The sequence below is a fragment of the Diabrotica virgifera genome, chromosome 5 (assembly GCF_917563875.1).
Source record: "Diabrotica virgifera virgifera chromosome 5, PGI_DIABVI_V3a".
In the NCBI taxonomy this organism is placed as follows: Eukaryota; Metazoa; Arthropoda; class Insecta; order Coleoptera; family Chrysomelidae; genus Diabrotica; species Diabrotica virgifera.
The window spans coordinates 38158413-38178137 of record NC_065447.1 but is presented as its reverse complement, the minus strand read 5'-3'; the positions used below and the strand labels follow the sequence as shown (position 1 = coordinate 38178137).

At 33.4% G+C, this 19725-nt stretch overlaps 1 protein-coding gene across 1 annotated transcript in view; it reads right to left on the bottom strand.

The window, feature by feature from the left end:
• LOC126885007 (myrosinase 1-like) overlaps positions 1–18827 on the bottom strand; it is a 42569-nt gene extending 23742 nt beyond the window's left edge. Inside the window, exons 1-5 of the mRNA XM_050651395.1 lie at positions 18753–18827; positions 7978–9092; positions 6928–7521; positions 6768–6862; positions 6412–6678 (exon numbers count right to left, since the gene is read on the bottom strand). Coding sequence (XP_050507352.1) covers positions 6412–6678; positions 6768–6862; positions 6928–7521; positions 7978–9092; positions 18753–18805 — 2124 coding nt within the window. The 5' untranslated portion in view covers positions 18806–18827. The remainder of the gene's footprint in view (positions 1–6411; positions 6679–6767; positions 6863–6927; positions 7522–7977; positions 9093–18752) is intronic.
• Positions 18828–19725: the final 898 nt, after the last annotated feature.

The following is a 19725-nucleotide window of genomic DNA, read 5'->3' as shown; positions in this document are numbered from 1 at the left end:
CGTCTCTAAGTTCGCGCGTCTTGCTCGTCTTGTACGAACCCTGCGGCACAAGCGATTGCTCTCCGCACACTTGTCGATTTAGTTTGCTCACATCTTCCAACCAGGAAGAAGGCATTTTTATATATTAACCAAAACGACTATTTCGATCTGTAAAAAGTACGGTATTGTTACATTTTTAGTACAATTTGTATACAATAAGCATTATACAATTGAGGGCATTTTTCTACTTCCCCAACGAATTTTATATTAAACACCTAGAAACAGAAGTTTAATGTTTTCAAAATTTTACTTCAACAATATATTTATATACTTCCACAAAGCTAATAATATTATTATTATTATTATTATAAATCAAATAAGGGCAGAGGAGCGAGCTCCTATTATGCCCAATAACAAAGAGAAATATCATTTTACAACTAATACAAATTAAGAATAAAGTTAAAAATTAACAAACATCAAATAAAAATATTGAAACAATAAAACAATGTCGCCCTAAAACAATTCAATCCTGTAAAGCTCCCATAATGTTCAAAACAAAGAAAAATATCGTTATAAAACTAATAAAAATTTTAAAGATTACAATTTCAAACAAAATTTTGAAACAATAAATAATGCCGTCCTAAAATTATTCAGTCTTGCAAAGAAAATAAAGAATTATCAAGTCTATTTTTAAAAATGTTAACACTAGTTGCCGATATGGTGTCTTCATCTAAGTTATTCCAGATGTTAAATATTGTGTTTGGTAAAAAGTTCATTCTGGATCTTGTTGTCGTCTGTTCTCTCTTTAATTTATAACGATGACCTCTTAATCGTTCGTCTAGATTTAGCGTAAATATTGTGTTAAGGTTTCCAAAATTATATTTTAAAATACGGAAGGATATAATTAGGTCACCTCGAAGACGTCGATGTTCAAATGTTGTTAGATGAGCCAAGGATAGTCTGTCTTCATAATTAGGTCTTACACGGCCAAATGCCAGTCTTGTGGCTTTACGTTGAACATTTTCAAGTAAGACTTTATCACGGTTAAGATCTGGACTCCACACTGGTCCTGCAAACTCAAGAATAGGTCTGACGTATATAGAGTAAAGTTTACTCATTGTGGTTAGAGATATTCGTGTAAAACATTTGCGGATTAGAAACAGTTTGGAATTTGCACGTTTACACACGGACACTATATGGTCAGACCAATTTAAGTTACTATTAACTATCACTCCAAGATCTTTGTGGGAGGTTACTGACTCTATGGGATGCCCATTAATAAAGTACGGTAGTAATGGGTTATTTTTGCCAATATGTAGTATGACGCATTTTTCAATATTCAGTGGAAGTAACCACTCTGAGGACCATTTGAATATTGCGTCAAGGTCGGTTTGAAGAACATATTGGTCAATAATTGGATTCACATATAATTTAGTATCATCTGCGTAAATGGAAATCTTACTGGATACAGCAAGAGGAAGATCACTAGTGTATATACAAAATAGTAGTGGTCCAAGTACTGATCCTTGTGGAACTCCACTCTTGACTGGTTTGTCCAGTGAATAAGCTTCCCCAACACGAACTCGGAAGTACCTGTCTAATAGAAAATTTTGAATCCAAAAGTTTAACTTTCCGCGGATACCATAGTGATCCAATTTAGCTAGTAATCGACGTTTGGGAACACGATCGAAAGCTTTGGAGAAATCTAAATAGACTACATCAACAGGATGTCGATTGTTTAAAGATGAAGACCAGTCACTTATACAATGAAGTAAGTTTGTGATCGTTGAACGACCCTTGATAAAACCATGTTGCTGGTGAGGGATGACATTTTCTTGAAGGAGGAATTCAGACATAGCTTCAGAAATAATGGATTCCATTACCTTGCTGACAATAGGAACTAGGCTGATTGGACGATAATTATTGCAGTCAAGTTTATTTCCTTTCTTGAATATAGGAGTAACCGAAGCCAATTTCCATGACGAGGGAAGAGAACCCTGATTAAAAGAAGTATTCATTATAAAGGATATAGGTATGGCTACAGACTCTGCACACTGTTTAAGGAAAAAGGAAGTTAGTCCATCTAATCCAGGTGATGAATTATTGCGTAGTTTCGACAAATGTTGTTTAATAACATCTGGAGTGAAAGAGATATTATCAAGAGTTGTAAGGAGACGTGGACTCATTATTTGAGGAATGGTGTCATTTGGTTCGTCTGTAAAAACCTGAGAAAAAAATAAGGATAAACATTCCGAAGATTCATTATTAGAAGAACATATGGACCCATCATCTTTTTGAAGTAATGGTATGGAGACTTTAGAAGATAAAGATGTGCGAATGTACCGATAAATTTTTTTACTGTTACCACTAGATATGATAGATTCTTCATATTCTGTTCTTAGTTTTAGCAACGATTGTTTGACTCTGTTAGAAAAATTACGGTGAGCGAGAGAATCATGCAGAGAACCAGTAAGTTTATACGTTCGCCAAAGCTTTCGTTTATGTCGAATTAAGCGGATAGCTGAGAGGTTAATCCAAGGTTTTAATCGATTTTTGTATATTTGTCGTTCAGTTGTATTATCAGAAATTGTTTTAACAGCAGTATGAAGAAAAGAGTCCCACATTGACGATGGATCTGGGTGATTAAGAAAAATAGATTGCCAGTCTATCTGGGACAAAACAAAATTAACAGTAAAGAAATCAGTAGTGGCATACGTTACGAGATTATTTTTGCAAAGTGGTGTTAGATTAAATTGAATGTGAGCAGTAATAAGTGAGTGGTCAGAAATACCCACAGGAGAGGACACATCAAGTGTAGAAACTAATTGATCATCATTTGTAAAAAATAAGTCTAAAATTGAAGGATGATTATTAACTCCAAAAATTAAATTATTATTAAAATAGTATTACAATCAACGAACATAACATGCACCGAACTTTAAATAAAAGTAAAATTTCATTCAGCGCAAAAAACAACAAAAAACGAAGGAAACAAATAAAACAAGTTGAAAATGCGAGCATTATCATAACAAAAACTTTGTTTATATACGTATTTAAATTCATAATATAGAAAATTGCTATTACGAAAAGCTGTTTAGAATTAAAAATTATCTTTTAATCTGCAAGTATATCATTCTAATTTAAATATTGTGAACTATAAAGATACTTTACTCGAAATTCGTATTTTTTACATACCTCGTATAAAATTACTCAAATTTTACATATGATGTATCCATAATTTGAGAAAATTCGTCAAATATTTTTTTCCATTAGAAGGATATAATTTCATATATCAGAACATACTTTTTTATTCCAAACTATATTTTAAATAACAATTTTCCAATATTGTAAAATAAATAATACATACATGATAAAGATACTTTTTACTGATGAACTTGACTTGGATCAACAGACCGAACGAGTCTCGTAAATTGCACGGGTTTGCGCCACGCTTCACGCAACCGTATTTGCGTACTTGTGTTTTGAGTTGTGTGGTCGTACCAAATTTAAATATAATCGTTTCTACAAGGTTTCTACTGATTCATTATTAATATAGTATAATATGTATTATTGCTTTCAAAATACATATACTTAAATTGTATTTTTATATATTTTTCTACGACCGTTTAATAACATTCTCATTATTCGCTATTTTTTCATAGATAGTAGCACCCATTACTGTACCCGTGAGTAATAATTCATTACTCACGGGCTGAAGTTACTCACGGGTCATTACTCACGGGCTGAAGTTAGATTCAAGTGACGCATGCCACTTTTAATATTAATCGTATATAAACTGCAAATAAAATTACTTAAAGTTGTTTATTTAATACAATAATTATTGTAATTTATATCAATAATTAACTTCAAAAAATTTTTAAAGGAATTTAAACTGTAGCAATGTCAGTATATTTTTTAGGTTTATACCTTGTTTACTAAAAATGTTGACGTTTATCATTTATTTTAGTGACAGTGACATTAGCTCATTTTGTTTATGTTAATTGGAATTTATAACTAATATTGTGCTTATTTTTCAGTTATATTGTGTTAAATATGTTATAACGTACTATGAATAGTTATATTATTATATTGTAATATATAGTTAAACGTAAATATACATTATAACTATTGAAATACGTCCACCGAGAACAGCCATTTCCTGTTTATTAGATTAATTGACAGTAGGTACAAATTTAAGCTTATAATTTTTCGGAAACGAATAGAACTTATATTGACTATTTCTAGTTGTATTCTTATAATAAATAATAATTTAGTAATACTAGGCAACCAATTATTCAGCCACGTACTAGGGGTAAATAACGTTAAGGTATTCTTGTAAATTATTATAATTTAAATCTCGAGTAGTTGATAATTAAATTTTTTACTAATTAAAATAAACAAAAAGGCCGTAGAAAAAGTATAGTATTCTACTCGCATGTAATGGCTATTACTCACTCTGATGAATTACGACACTCGCCTACGGCTCGTGTCGCAAACTTCATCATCGTGAGTAATAGCCATCATTACATGCTCGTTGAATAATATACTATTATTACACATATTATTTTATATAATAATTAAATTCACTATAAAATGTCATTTATATTTTATTAATAGCTAAATAATTTAAAATTTAGTTTGACATTCACGACACGAAGTGTCAAACTCAAATGTAAATAACCTAATATTATGCTTTGCTTAACAAATCGAGATTAAATAATAATTCAAAATAATTATTCAATAATTATTCAAATTCATTAATTAGACAACGTCACATAATATAGGTACCTTGTTGTGCATTACGTTCAATGGTTTTTAATTTCAAAAATAATTTATATACGTACAATAAATTTATATAACCTGAAGTTACAATTAAATTAAAGGAATAAACGGTTTACTTACACAAGATTCGATATTTGATGTATTATAAGATATAAGATGTAAGAAGGTAGGTAATAAATTGATTTTTTTATAGTCACACAAAAATACTACAGCGCTTGTTCAATTCTGGAAGAGAAATGTCAAACATTTGTAAAACTACTAGATAATTATTACTAATCTACTCGTAACTTATTGAGTTTGATGTTTAGCTTTTTGAAAAGTAGCCTACTTCCTAATCAACCATTTGAACTGACGTTTAGTGCGTCTGTAGGAGATAACCGGATTGTGACGTCACATTTTTGACTTTGAGGTCGATTATCTCGAAAACGGTTAGAGATATCGAAATGCCGTTTTCAGATTTGTATTCAGAAGGCAAAACTACATAAGAATCCATCGATATACCTGCTCTAAGTATTGCAGGAGCGGCAACGCAATAACACACAGACTTTTGCAAATTTATAAACGAAAAGTATTCGTTGATAAACTACCTATTATGACTAAAAACGTGCGTCTCACTCGAACTTTCTCGTGCACTACGGATCGTATGCGACGAGAACCGTACAAGACGAGGAGATTTGCAATCCTAAACGCTCCGTGTACGGAGCTCAATGCCACAACGAAGGAACTTGACTGGCGGGGAGAGACCTACGTGACTGGAATCGAGTCGAGTAGTTCGAGCGTCGCCCCATGTGCGGACGGTCTTAAGACTTGAGGGGCAAAGAGGTGTAAGTGGGTGACGTTTAACACTGAATTCGGTTTTACCGAAAGGTGAGGTATCTATGTAGTTATTAATCAATGTTTCGGCAGAGAGCGCTGCCTAACGCTATGATGTTAAATACCAAATAAATAAATAATTAAATAAATGGTAAAACAGCACACACCACTTTCCTTCTGGTTACGAATTGGTATTCAATAGGGTGATATAGGCCTCTTTTTCTCTCTCGACTTCATCAGCCACCCGAGTAGAACACGAATTCGTAATCAGAAGGAAGAAAGTTAAATATTTTTTGTTTAATAAAGGACATCGCACACATCTTATGGAAAATATAATGTCACTCAAATTTAATCAAACTTATACGAATAGATTCGTTTTAAAGTAACGGTCAAATCTTATCATTGCGCCAACTCTTAATTACGCATAATTACGGCGCAAATTGCAATTAAAGTTTATCGAAATCACATTTTTTGAGTCAGTAAAAGTGTCAGTTACCATCACTATTGCTCTGGGTGCTATTCAAAAGAGCTTAAAACCCCCGCTGGGCCTAAGCGGATTAGTGAAACTAATCCGCTGATTTATGGAGTACCGACAATTTGGGTGTTTTAAAATATTTTTTCTCTCTCTAACTTATGCACGTACCCATTTGATTTCAGATTTATTTATATCAATTTCTGCTCTTATTATTGAAAATATAGAGTTGGCGCAATGATAAGATTTGACCGTTAATTTAAAACGAATCTATTCCTATAAATTTTATTGAATTTGAGTGACATTATATTTTCCATAAGATGTGTGCGATGTCCTTTTTCACAGTTTTTAAAAAGTTTACTTACTCCTTCACAGGCAAGTAATTTCACCCCTACATCTGATTCATAACAGATGTTGCCCCAGTAATTGTCAGCAGCAGCTGTAACATAGAAAGTTGATTGGTAGGCAAATGAGAAGAAGTCATGAGTTCCTTTAATGTATTCGATTTCTGCCTGTGAAAAGACCGGAAGTCTTGCGTTGTAGTAACCGTTGTATTCGCAACTTAGACGAATTCTTTCAATCATAACTTCTGGATAATCTCCAAGATAAATTGGATGGGCAAACCAACCAATCTTAAATAAAAATGAAATCGAATTTAAAAATTACATTATTTGTTATAATCAAAAATACAATGCAGATAAAACTATAAAATACAACTTACTTGGAATTGGAGCTGGGTTTCAGCAGCCCATATATCAGTATCACAAGGAGATTTAGGTTCATACCAATCGGAGTTAAGAGTAATCGATATCTTTCCTAAAATAATAAATTAATGTCTTTCAAATTATCTTTTAAATGTCGTTAAAAAATATACGTCTTACCATTTTGGTATGATCTGTAGTAGTCATCGTATAAATGATAAGCAGCAGCATGAGCTTTAAGAAGGTTGTGACCGCAAATGTATTCATAATTTCCAGGTCCATCGTTTATACCAGGAGGATATGTTCCTAAACCGTAACCATCTTTGCAGATTATGGTTGGTTTTTGGAACGTTATCCAATATTTAACATCATCTCCAAAGTATTCGAAACAAACTCTTGCATACTCAGTGTACCATTCAACGAAAGATGAACAAAGGAGCCCTCCTTGATCTTCAAGAGATTGTGGAAGATCGCCATAGTAGAGAATTACGATTGGCTCAATCTGATTAAGTCTGAGTAACTTGATAATCCTGCGGTAATGCTCAATTCCGTAGGGATTAACATCACCACATCCGTCGTATATGATTCTAGACCACGAGATTGAGAATACGTAATGTCTAACAGTTAGATTGTTCAAGAGTTCGATATCGGTCTTAATATGATTGTATGCATCAGCAGAAATATCACCATTTGAACTATCAAGGACTATGGATGGATATGTGTGCAGCCAACGATCCCAAATGCTTTCGCTTTTGCAATCCTGATCCCAGGCCCCTTTAAAAAATAAAAGTTTATTCATCAGAAATTACAAGTTCTTTAGATTTAAATGGTAAATTATTATTGGTTAAACCCGGGAGCAGTCGCACTCAATTCTGTCACGTAAGCAGTAGCGCGATGAGAAAAAATCTGAAAATACAAATTTAAATACGAATTTAAAACAAATTTCTATTTTCTAATATATTCTTATTTACCACTTATGTTAAAAATATCAATTTCTTACAATTTTGAAGCTAATTGGTTCTCACCAATGGCATAAATTCCACAGAAAAAAATAAAAAAGAGAATTAAAAAAATTCCCACGCATTACTACAATCATCCTCGAGGCACTTACTAGTGGAAAGTTATGTTGCAAAATTTTTCTTCAAGTTATCACGGTAAAGGGATAAAAAAGCTAAAATGCGACTGCTCCCGGGTTAAATAATAAATAAGAGTGGTACACAACAATTTTACCTTCAATATGATAAGCACCACTAGCCACTCCAAAGGAAAATTCTTTTGGAAATACATCGTAGTTTTCAGTTGGTTCTGGTATAGCAGGAACTGAGCCAGTAGGATAGGGGTAATCACAACCATCCCAGTAGTTTGGCCAGCAGTCTGGCCAGTATTCTTGCCAGTTATCAGGCCATTCACAAGGCCAGTCATATCCATGAGGTAAGTCAACTGGCCAGCCGTGTGGGAAATCGTTAGGCCAATCATGTGGCAACCCATGTGGGAAATCGTGAGGCCAGTCAGGAACAAAATCACGTGGAAACTCGCAAGGCCAATCGTCTGGCCAACCATTTGGAAAATGATGTGGCCATTCGTTTGGCCAAGCCTGTGGACAACCTTGAGGCAAGTCACATAGTGGACCATGTGGATTTGGTATTACTACTGGCCCATGGAATGGTCCATGAGGGTTTCCGGGATATGGGTAATCACAATCATCCCAATAGTCGGGCCAACAGTCAGGCCAGTTATCACACCAGTTTTCAGGCCAGTCACAGGGCCAGGAATTTGGATAGCCGTGTGGTAAATCATGTGGAAGCCAACCATTTGGGAATCTATCAGGCCAGTCATGTGGCAAACCATGTGGGAAATCATGAGGCCAGTCATTTGGTAAATCACGTGGAAAATCGCAAGGCCAATCATCTGGCCAACCATGTGGGAAATAATGGGGCCACTCACTTGGCCAGTCTGGTAAGCCATGCGTATATTCAGGATATGGATAGTCACAATCATCCCAATAGTTGGGCCAGCAGTCAGGCCAGTTATCACACCAGTTTTCAGGCCAGTCACAGGGCCAGGAATTTGGATATCCGTGTGGTAAATCATGTGGAAGCCAACCATTTGGGAATCTATCAGGCCAGTCATGTGGCAAACCATGTGGGAAATCATGAGGCCAGTCATTTGGTAAACCACGTGGAAAATCGCAGGGCCAATCATCTGGCCAACCATTTGGGAAATAACGGGGCCATTCATGTGGCCAGTCGGGTAGACCATGACATGGTTCAGGATATGGAAAGGGATCACATGCAGGTTCCGATAATGGATAGGGAGGGTATGGCGGAAGTCCGGGATCTGCAAAACTAAAAAAATGCTATTTTTTAATAAAGCAGTAAATCGTTAAGGCTACTATTAAACAACTTTTATATTTTATTAGAAAGCATTAACTTCCACCGGATATTAAAATTATATTTTAAAAATTTGCATCAAATAATTTAACTTATAAGTGTTTTTCAAATCATTGAAAATAGTGATTTTACAGACTGTTTCCTTGGACCCTCTCAGGGCGTGATAACACACTAACTATACATGCACAATAATTGTTCGCTTGCTGTCTTCATTTGCCGTGGTCGTGCATTAGGTAGATGGCTTCTTATAGGGATATTCCCACCACTATTTTACTTTTCTGTCAGACTACCAATAGTCCCAGAGTCCCAATTTTTCAAGTTATGTGGCTGAAGTAATTTAGGTGTGCTCTAAATGGTGTGTGTCTTTAATATAAAGCTCTTCCTGAATTGGCAGGCTCGTTCTGTGTTGTGTCCAGGACACACCTATAATTTTTCTGTGGAATTCATCTGTACACCCATACTTCGAAGGTCTCGATCTTACTTATAGGCTATTGATTATGTACTATAGAAAGGAACTACAACGACGGGGTTTTATTATTTCATATGGTCAATGAATCTCTATATATGAAAAAACCGCGGAGTGCTACCATTTAAAGGGGTGCGTTTTTGAGAAATGGGTGAATTAGTCCCTGGGCACTTGTTACATTAGGGTTCCATAGGGTTACATAAGTTCTATGTACTTTTGGTACAAGCACGTCTACATAAAAATTGTTCCTGGTTAAATTTACTATTTAAATATACCTTTTTAACGTTAAAGATACTTTTTTACAAAAATATATTCCAAAGAAAAAGCACAAAAAAACCCAAAAGTAAGAAATTTTGTTTTTAGTCCCATAACTTTTGTCCACGGGGATATAGGTATAGACATTGCTTCACAGAAAAAAAACTTACATATTTTGTCTTTAAAATGATGTTTGGTAGAGGTCAATAGGATTTACAGTTTTCGAAAAATGATTTTTCAAATTTCGCGACTCACATCAATTTTGGGCAATTTTCCTAGTTATTTCGCAAATATTGTTCTGTAACTTTTTTCTACGTAAAAGGCATATGCAATGGTACACGTAAGAGGAATAGAAATCAATTACCTTTAAAATTTTCTACTGTATACTGTCGTACGACTTCTTTTAAAGAGGTTATCTTTTTCAAGACTTTATACTTTTAACGAGTTTTTATATTGTTTACGATTATTTTTTAAATTTCCCATTATAACTTTTTTTTTCTACATTTAGCTATATATTATACCGGGTGTCCACTTATATTTTCCCCCATTTTAACTGCCTATAACTTCTAAACGGCTCAAGATAGAAATATGCGGTTTTCGCTGAAATGTTTTATTTTAGTAAAAGTTTTGTCTGAATGGATTGAATTTTTTATTTCGCTTTCAAATACGAAAAGCAAAATGGCGGATTTTTGAAAAAAAACTTTGTTGACTTTTTTTTAATGGAACACCCAGTATATTTTTTTGTAAATTGAAAGAAAGGTCATTCACCTATCCAGCGATATAAAGTTTTTCAAAATCGGTTGTCAAATCACTGAGTAATTAATTTTTAAAATGAGAGGTACAACGTGGATATCACATACCTAATATTCCACATTGCATCTCTAATTTTAAAAATTAATTGCTCAGTTATTTGACGACCGATTTTTAAAAAATTTATATCGTTGGATAGGTAAATGACCGTTTTTTCAAGTTTTTAGATAAATGACCATTTTTTATATCGCTTTTAAACAAAAAATGGCGGATTTTTAAAAAAAAAACGTTGTTGACTTTTTTTATTGAAACACCCAGTATATTTTTTTGTATCTTGAAAAAAACGCTCATTTATCTATCCAGCGATATAAAATTTTTTAAATCGGTTTTCAAATGACTAAGCAAATAATTTTTAAAATGAGAGATGCAATGTGGAAATCATATAACATAATATCATTTTGCTTAGTTATGTTATTTAGGTATGTGATATCCATGTTGCACCGCTCATTTTAAAAATTAATTACTCAGTGATTTGACAACCGGTTTTGAAAAACTTTATATCGATGGATAGGTGAATGACTTTTCTTTCAATTTACAAAAAAATATACTGGGTGTTCCATTAAAAAAAAGTCAACAACGTTTTTCTTCGAAAATCCGCCATTTTTTTTTCGTATTTGAAAGTGATATAAAAAATTCAATACATTCAGACAAAACTTTTACTAAAATAAAACAATTCAGCGAAAACCGCATTTTTCTATCTTAAGCCGTTTAGAAGTTATAGGCAATTAAAATGGGGTAAAATATATGTGGACACCCGGTATAATAAACAAGAAAGCTTATTCTGTTTACTTCAAAATGATGTATTATTAAAAATTCTAGGATTATTTTTGAATAAGGTATGCTTTTTCGAAATGTAATAAGTACTTGCAACGATTTTTGATTAGAGGATTATTTTTTAAATTCCTCATTATAACTTTTTTATATGATTGTGTGTTATGATTGAATCTTATTTTTTATAGGTAATACTTTGAATCCACTTGACTCGGCCGGGCAAACTTCAAAATATGGATTAATTCCAATATCTACTGTCAAAGCTCCTGCACCACAAGCTTTGCTTGAAAAAATAGCATGTATATGTACCAAAGGATGTACAAAAAAACTGCGGTTGTAGGAAGAACTAGTTGTTCAATATTCTGCAAAGGGTGCATGTGCATGGGTACTAATTGTGGGAACTCAGATAACTGAGGTGCCAGAGGATGATATTGAAGCTAATGCAAACGAAGAGATGGACTTTGATTTTGAAAATTTTTTAAATGTCAACGTTTAAATAATTTTAACTAAAGTGATGTTTTCTAAGACTAATGTTTATGTAATTTTTGTAAAAGAAATAATTTTAAATAATACAGGTAAAAAAATATCAAATAATCACTCGGTTTCCATTACATATTTTTTAAATATATATGATACACCATTTTAAAGAACAGAAAGTAAGCCCTCTTTATTGAGCAATATATAGTATATTCATGTACAAGAAAAAAAAGTTATAATGAGAAATTTCAAAAATAATCGTAAAAAATATAAAAAATAATATTTTTTTTATATTAGGTATTATATAATATATAATATAATATTATATTATATATACTATATATAATATAATGTAAATAATATAATGTAATATAATGTATTATATAATAACATTATTTTATTTTTATATTATATTATCAAAAATCGTTAAAAGTATAAAAACTTGAAAAACCACCATATCTTAAAAAAAAGTCGTTCAACGTTATACAGTAGACCATTTTAAAGGTAATTGATTTCTATTCCTATTACGTGTACCATTGCATATACCCAAAGCTAAGTAGAGAAAAGTTACAGAACAATATTTGCGAAATAACCAGGAAAATTGCCCAAAATTGCTGTGAGTGGCGAATTTTGAAAAATCATATTTCGAATACTGTAAATCCTAATTACCTCTACTAAACAACATTTTAAAGAAGAAATATGTAGGTTTTTTTCTGTAAAGCAATGTCTATACCTATATCCTCGTAGACAAAAGTTATGGGACAAGAAACAAAATTTCTTTCTTTTGGGTTCCTTTGTGCTTTTTCTTTTGAATATATTTTTGTAAAAAAAAGTATCATTGACTTTATTAGATAGGAAATTTAACCAGGAACAATTTTTATGTAGATATGTTTATACCAAAAGTGCATAGAACTCACCCTAATGTAACCTGTGCCCAGGGACTAATTCACCCATTTCTCAAAAACGCACCCCTTTAAATGGTAGCACTCCACGGTTTTTTCATATATAGATGTCCATTGACCATATGAAATAATAAAACCCTGTTAACGCTGTAGTTCCTTTTAGCTATCTTATTTTGAATATAATCAATTTATTTTTTTATTTATTAAGCACAACAGGCCTTGCAGGCCTAGGGCTAAAATGTTTACATTTCTGATTACATAAATAATATAATAAATAACTTAGTATAACTTACATAACTTATAAAACTTCACCTCTCTCCATCTCCTTCTGTCCAATGCTAGTTCTTTCCATCTCTCAATGTTACTTTCCTTCAAGTCTTCATATACACTGTCCTTCCATCTTTTCCTTGGCCTGCCTTTCCTCCTCTTTTGTATTGGTCTTCGTGAGAGTACCATTTTTGGCATTCGTTTACTTCCCATTCTCTCTATGTGCCCCAAGTAGAATATAATCAATAGCCTATTATATCGATTTTTTTGAGTTTATGTTTCGTATATAATATAATGGTAGGGATGCCCAACCGTAGATTTTTGTAGTTACTCGAGCGCGTCAGAAAATCACATGAGGAGAAACCTTGTAACCTGTAAATGTACCCCTACCATATATTGGACCTTAATACAGGGGAGTTCGTTAAGGGGGTCTGAAAAATTCCATCCTTAGAAAAACTCGAGATCGTCAGATTAAGTTAAGTACATGCAGAATAGTGTATATTTAAAAGATCTGACTGTTTGAGCGAGTCGTAAAGAAATGGGCGAGTCACAAAGTTTCACAAGAAAAAAGCGAATAATTCGAGAAATAAATGTCGTATCGAAAAGCTATAAAATACATGTTCAATATTTTTCAAAAATCTATCGAATGATACCGAACACGAAAGCTACGGAGAGGAGTGGGGAGTAAATTTTAAATTGTAAATAGGAACCCCGCGATATTTCGCGAAATAAACATCAGATCGAAAAGCTGCAAAATACACGTATTCAATATTTTTGAAAAATCTATCGAATGACCCCCCACGGAGTTCGGGTGGGGGTTACTTTAAAATCTTAAATAGGAAAATTCTAGATAAGAAAGATAATATTTTATTCAAAATACGTTCCATACACATTAGAACCATTGCTATATCTATATAAAAATGTATTCTATTTATCGCCAATGCATTTTAATGCTTACTCGGAAGAGATTCTCTTGAGGGTGAAACAGCTAAAATAAAGTAAATGAAGGTCCCATTAACAACATTAGATATGCGGATGACACTGTTATCTTAGATGAAAATATTAAAAATCTTCAGAGAATGGTGATCAGAATAGCGGAATACGGAGAAGTGTACGGTCTAACAATAAACGTCAAGAAGACAAAATGAAAATATCGAAAACTCAAAGAAATAACGAAAATTTTTTCATAAACGGAGCTAACATAGAACGATTAGACCAATATGGATATCTTGGAGCAGCGATCAATTCCACAAATCTCCACAAATAATAACTATTTCCAGGAAATCAAAATCAGAATAGAACAGGCTAGAAATTTTTTTAACAAAATGAGAAGAGTGTTCTGCACAAGATATGTGACGTTAAAGCTAAGATTTATGAAGGTTATGAAGTTTGGATCTTAAAAATCGGCATTATAAAAAAGTGAAATCATTTGAGTTGTGGCTGTATAGAAGAATTCTATAAATATGATCGATAGAACGCGTCACACAAAATTAATTTCTGAGAAAGATGAATAAAAAAATGGAAATCTTAAATGCAATCAGAATAGGAAAATTGGATTGTCTCGGACATATTACACGTGGAGAGAAATACCAGAAATACCAGTCGCTCCAACTGATTATGTGAGGAAATATTCAAGGAAAAAGAATTTAAAGTCCGAATAGCTATGGTGATTGCCGACCTCTGTCGAGGAGATGACACTCCAAGAAAAAGTATACCTATCTAAATTGTAATTATTAATTTAAAAAGTTTTGTTGTCCCTTCATAACTGAAAATTTACGATATCTTACAGCTTATGTAAATATTCAACTACGTTCCAGACTGAAGTTTTAGCTTTGGTGTCATAAATTGAAGAAATCATGGATGGCAACTTCAAAGCAAAAACATCAACATTTACAGAGGTAGCGAATCAGCTATTCAGGCAGTAAAGAAGCCACTCACCAAATCAAAACTGCTGAGGAACTGCAAATATCTCCTCAACATCTTAGTAAAAGATAAAAGAGTGTCTTTAATATGGGTGCCGAGTCATGAAGGAATGCATGGGAATAAGCGAGCCTATTTATTAACAAAATAAGGGCTTGCAGAAGACTTTTGTAGGCCAAGAACAATGAGGTACGATAAGGTAGGCCCGCTCACAAGGGTAAATCAAGATTAAGAAAATAAGCAAGGATATTGATAAAGACTCTCGGACAATTTAATGGACCTCAATAAACGAGAGACTAAAATTATTAAAAGTGGTACAGAAAATGGAAAAGTGTCTTTAATATGGGTGCCGAGTCTTGAAGGAATCCATGGGAATAAGCGAGCCTATTTGTTAACAAAATTAGGGCTTGCAGAAGACACTTGTAAGTCAAGAACGATAAGGTATGATAATGTAGGCCCACTCACAAGGGTAAATCAAGATTAAGAAAATAAACAAGAATATTGATAAAGACTCTCGGACAATTTAATGAACGCCAATAAACGACAGATTAAAATGATTAAGAATGGTACAGAGAATGGAAAAATGTCTTTCATATCGGTGCCGAGTCATGAAGGAATACAAAGGAATAAGAGAGCCTATTTGTTAACAAAGTAGGGGGTTGAAGAAGACACTTGTAGGTCCAGGACGATAGAGTACGATAATGTAGGCCCACTCACAAGGGTAAATCAAGATTAAGAAAATATGCAAGAATATTGATAAAGACTCTCGGATAATTTAATGAACCTCAATAAACGAGAGATTAAAATGATTTAGAGTGGTACAGAAAATGCAAAAGTGTCTTTAATATGGGTGTCGAGTCATGAAGGAATCCATGGAAATAAGCGAGCCTGTTTGTTAAGAAAGTAGGGGGTTGCAGAAGACACTTGTAGGTCCAGAACCATAGGGTATGATAATGTATTCCCACTCACAAGGGTACATCAAGATTAAGAAAATAAGCAAGAATATTGATAAAGACTCCCGGACAATTTAATGAACCTCAATAAACGAGAGATTAAAATGATTTAGAGTGGTACAGAAAATAGAAAAATGTCTTTAGTATGGGTGTGGAGCCATGAAGGATTCCATGGGAATAAGCGAGCCTATTTTTTAAAAAAATAAGGGCTTGCAGAAGACACTTGTAGGTCCAGAACGATAAGGTACAATAATGTAGGCCGTCTCACAAGGGTAAAAATAGATTAAGAAAATAAGCAAGAATATTGATAAAGACTCTCGAACAATTTAATGAACCTCAATAAACGAGAGATTAAAATTATTAAGAGTGGTACAGAAAATGGAAAAGTGTCTTTAATATGGGTGCCGAGTCTTGAAGGAATCCATGGGAATAATCGAGCCTATTTGTTAACAAAATTAGGGCTTGCAGAAGACTTTTGTATGTCCAGAACGATAAGGTCAAGATTAAGAAAATAAGAAGATAAAGACTCTCGGATAATTTAGTGAACCTCAATAAACGACAGATTAAAATGATTAAGAGTGGTAGAGAAAATGGAAAAATATCTTACATATGGGTGCCGAGTCATGAAGGAATCCATGGGAATAAGCGAGCCTATTTGTTAACAAAGTAGGGGGTTGCAGGAGACACTTGTATGTCCAGAGCGATAGGGTATGATAACGTAGGCCCACTCACAAGGGTAAATCAAGATTAAGAAAGTAAGCAAGAATATTGATAAAGACTCTCGGACAATTTAATGAACCTCAATAAACGAGAGATTAAAATGATTTAGAGCGGTACAGAAAATGGAAAAATGTCTTGCATATTGGTGTCGGGTCAAGAAGGATTCCATGGGAAAAAGCGAGCCTATTAAAAAAAAAAATAAGGGCTTGCAGAAGACACTTGTGTAAGTCCAGAACGATAAGGTACAGTAATGTAGGCCCTCTCACAAGGGAAAAATAGATGAAGAAAATAAGCAAGAATATAGATAAAGACTCTCGGACAATTTAATGAACCCCAATAAACGAGAGATTAAAATGATTAAGAGTGGTACAGAAAATGGAAAAAGTCTACAATATGGGTGCCGGATGTTGAAGGAATCCATGGGAATAAGCGAGCCTATTTGTTAACAAAATAAGGGTCTGCAGAAGACACTTGTAGGTCCAGAACGATAAGGTTCGATAATATGGGCCCACTCACAAGGGTAAATCAAGATTAAGTAAATAAGCAAGAATATTGATAAAAATTCTCGGACAATTTAATGAACCCCAATAAACGAGAGAGATTAAAAAGATTAAGAGTGGTACAGAACATGAAAAAGTGTCTTTAATGTGGGTGCCGAATCGTGAAGGAATCCATGTGAATAAGCGAGCCTATTTGTTAACAAAATAAGGGCTTGCAGAAGACACTTGTAGGTCCAGAACGATAAGTTACGATAGTGTAGGCCGACTCACAAGGGTAAATCAAGATTAAGAAAATAAGCAAGAATATTGAAAAAGACTCTCGGACAATTTAATGGACCTCAATAAACGAGAGATTAAAATGGTAAAGAGTGGTACAGAAAATGGAAAATTGTCTTTAATATGGGTGCCGAGCCTTGAAGGAATATATGGTAATAAGCGAGCCTATTTGTTAACAAAATAAGAGCTTGCAGACGACACTTGTAGGTCCAGAACCATAAGGTACGATAATGTAGGCCTACTCACAAGGGTAAATCAAGATTAAGTAAATAAGCAAGAATATTGATAAAGACTCTCGGACAATTTAATGAACCTCAATAAACGAGAAAGAGATTAAATTGATTACGAGTGGTACAGAAAATGAAAAAGTGTCTTTAATATGGGTGCCGAATTATGAAGGAATCCATGGGAATAAGCGAGCCTATTTGTTAAAAAACTAAGGGCTTGCAGAAGACACTTGTAGGTCCAGAACGATAAGGTGGGATAATGTAGGCCCACTCACAAAGGTAAATCAAGATTAAGTAAATTAGCAAGAATATTGATAAAGACTCTCGGACAATTTAACGAACCTCAATAAACGAGAGATTAAAATTGTTAAGAGTGGTATAGAAAATGGAAAAGTGTCTTTACTATGGTTGCCAAGTCTTGAAGGAATCCATGGGAATAAGCGGACCTATTTGTTAACAAAATAAGGGCTTGCAGAAGACATTTTGTAAGTCCAGAACCATAAGGTACCATAATGTATGCCCACTCACAAGGGTAAATCAAGATTTAGAAAATAAACAAGAATATTGATAAATGCTCTCGGACAATTTAATGAACCTCAATAAACGATAGATTAACACGGTCAACAATGGTACAGAAAATGCAAAATAGATGAAGTTACTGCCTTACACATCCTATGCTATTGCAATATTATAAGTGATATGAAGCAGGAATTCACTAGTCAACTGAGGATTGAACAAGAAGGAATCCTAGAACTGCCTATAAGGAAACTGTTAGCCTTTGTGCTCACTGGATACGTAGAGTTTAATGGAAAAACAAGGAGTGCCCAAGTGGTACAGTTTTTTTGTAAAAGAATTTATTATAAAGAGCTCCAGAAAGTGAAAATTTAGATAGGAAAATTTTGAGAGACCTGGAGATTGAATTCCTGAAAGTACTTGAGGTTTCTTTTCTTAGATGATACTAATTTTGACTAAAATGATACAAATTTTTCGTTTGAAATTTTTATTAGCAGTTTTAGTTATTAAACAATTGACAACTTAATTTTTTATAATGCCAAACACGAAATAACTTACTTGAGATGAAGAGCAAGTAGTAGTGTTGCAAGAATTTGCAATGCCTGCACCATCTTCACTGTGTTAGCGAGACGAACTTGCCCACAATTCTAGTTGATCCTGCTAGTCTTCCTTGTAAAAAATTGTTTAAAATTGTTATTACGTAAATTCGTGTTAAAACTTGCCTTAATAATCACGTAGGTACATGATAAAATTATATCTAAGTTACCAAATTTTGTATTAAATATTTAAAAATGGGATATATCTGTTTTTTTTTGTTTTAAATAAATTTTTAATTGTTGTTACTAAAGGGAACTGAGAGTAAAATATCAATTTTTTTGTTAAGTTAAAAACATGAAAAGACTTATACAGGGTGTAACAAAAATGCAGGTCATAAATTACATCACATATTCTGGGACCAAAAATAGATCGATTGAACCGAACTTACATTAGTACAAATTGGCAAATAAAACAAGTTACAGCCCTTTGAAGTTACAAAATTAAAATAGATTTTTTGCCATATATTGAAAACTCTTAGAGATTTTTTATTAGAGTATTTAAGGGAACAAAAGCCCCATAAAATTTTTATGGGGTGCACAAATATCACTACAGTAAAACGGCTGTGTTAACGGCCACCTGTCAAAACCGGCGACCTGAAATAGCCGGCCAGTTTCAAAGTTCCCTAAACCAAAACTTGTGGACTACAAAACCTGGTATTAGCGGCCACCTTTTTATATAGGCCAATAGTTCTGTCATTTTTAGTGACAGTTATTGACAGGTTTTACTGTATAATTTTTTTAAGATAAGCCTTCCATAAGAATGCCACACATCCATTTTCAATAAAAAATCTCTAATAGTGTTCGGTATAATATTGGAACCCTAACCTACCTACAGATACTCTAATGTGTGGGCTTCTACGACATAATTGGGTAGGACTTCAGTGTTCACAATTTGTAACAGCACACCTAGTCACTTACAAGAGTTTATTCGTGGT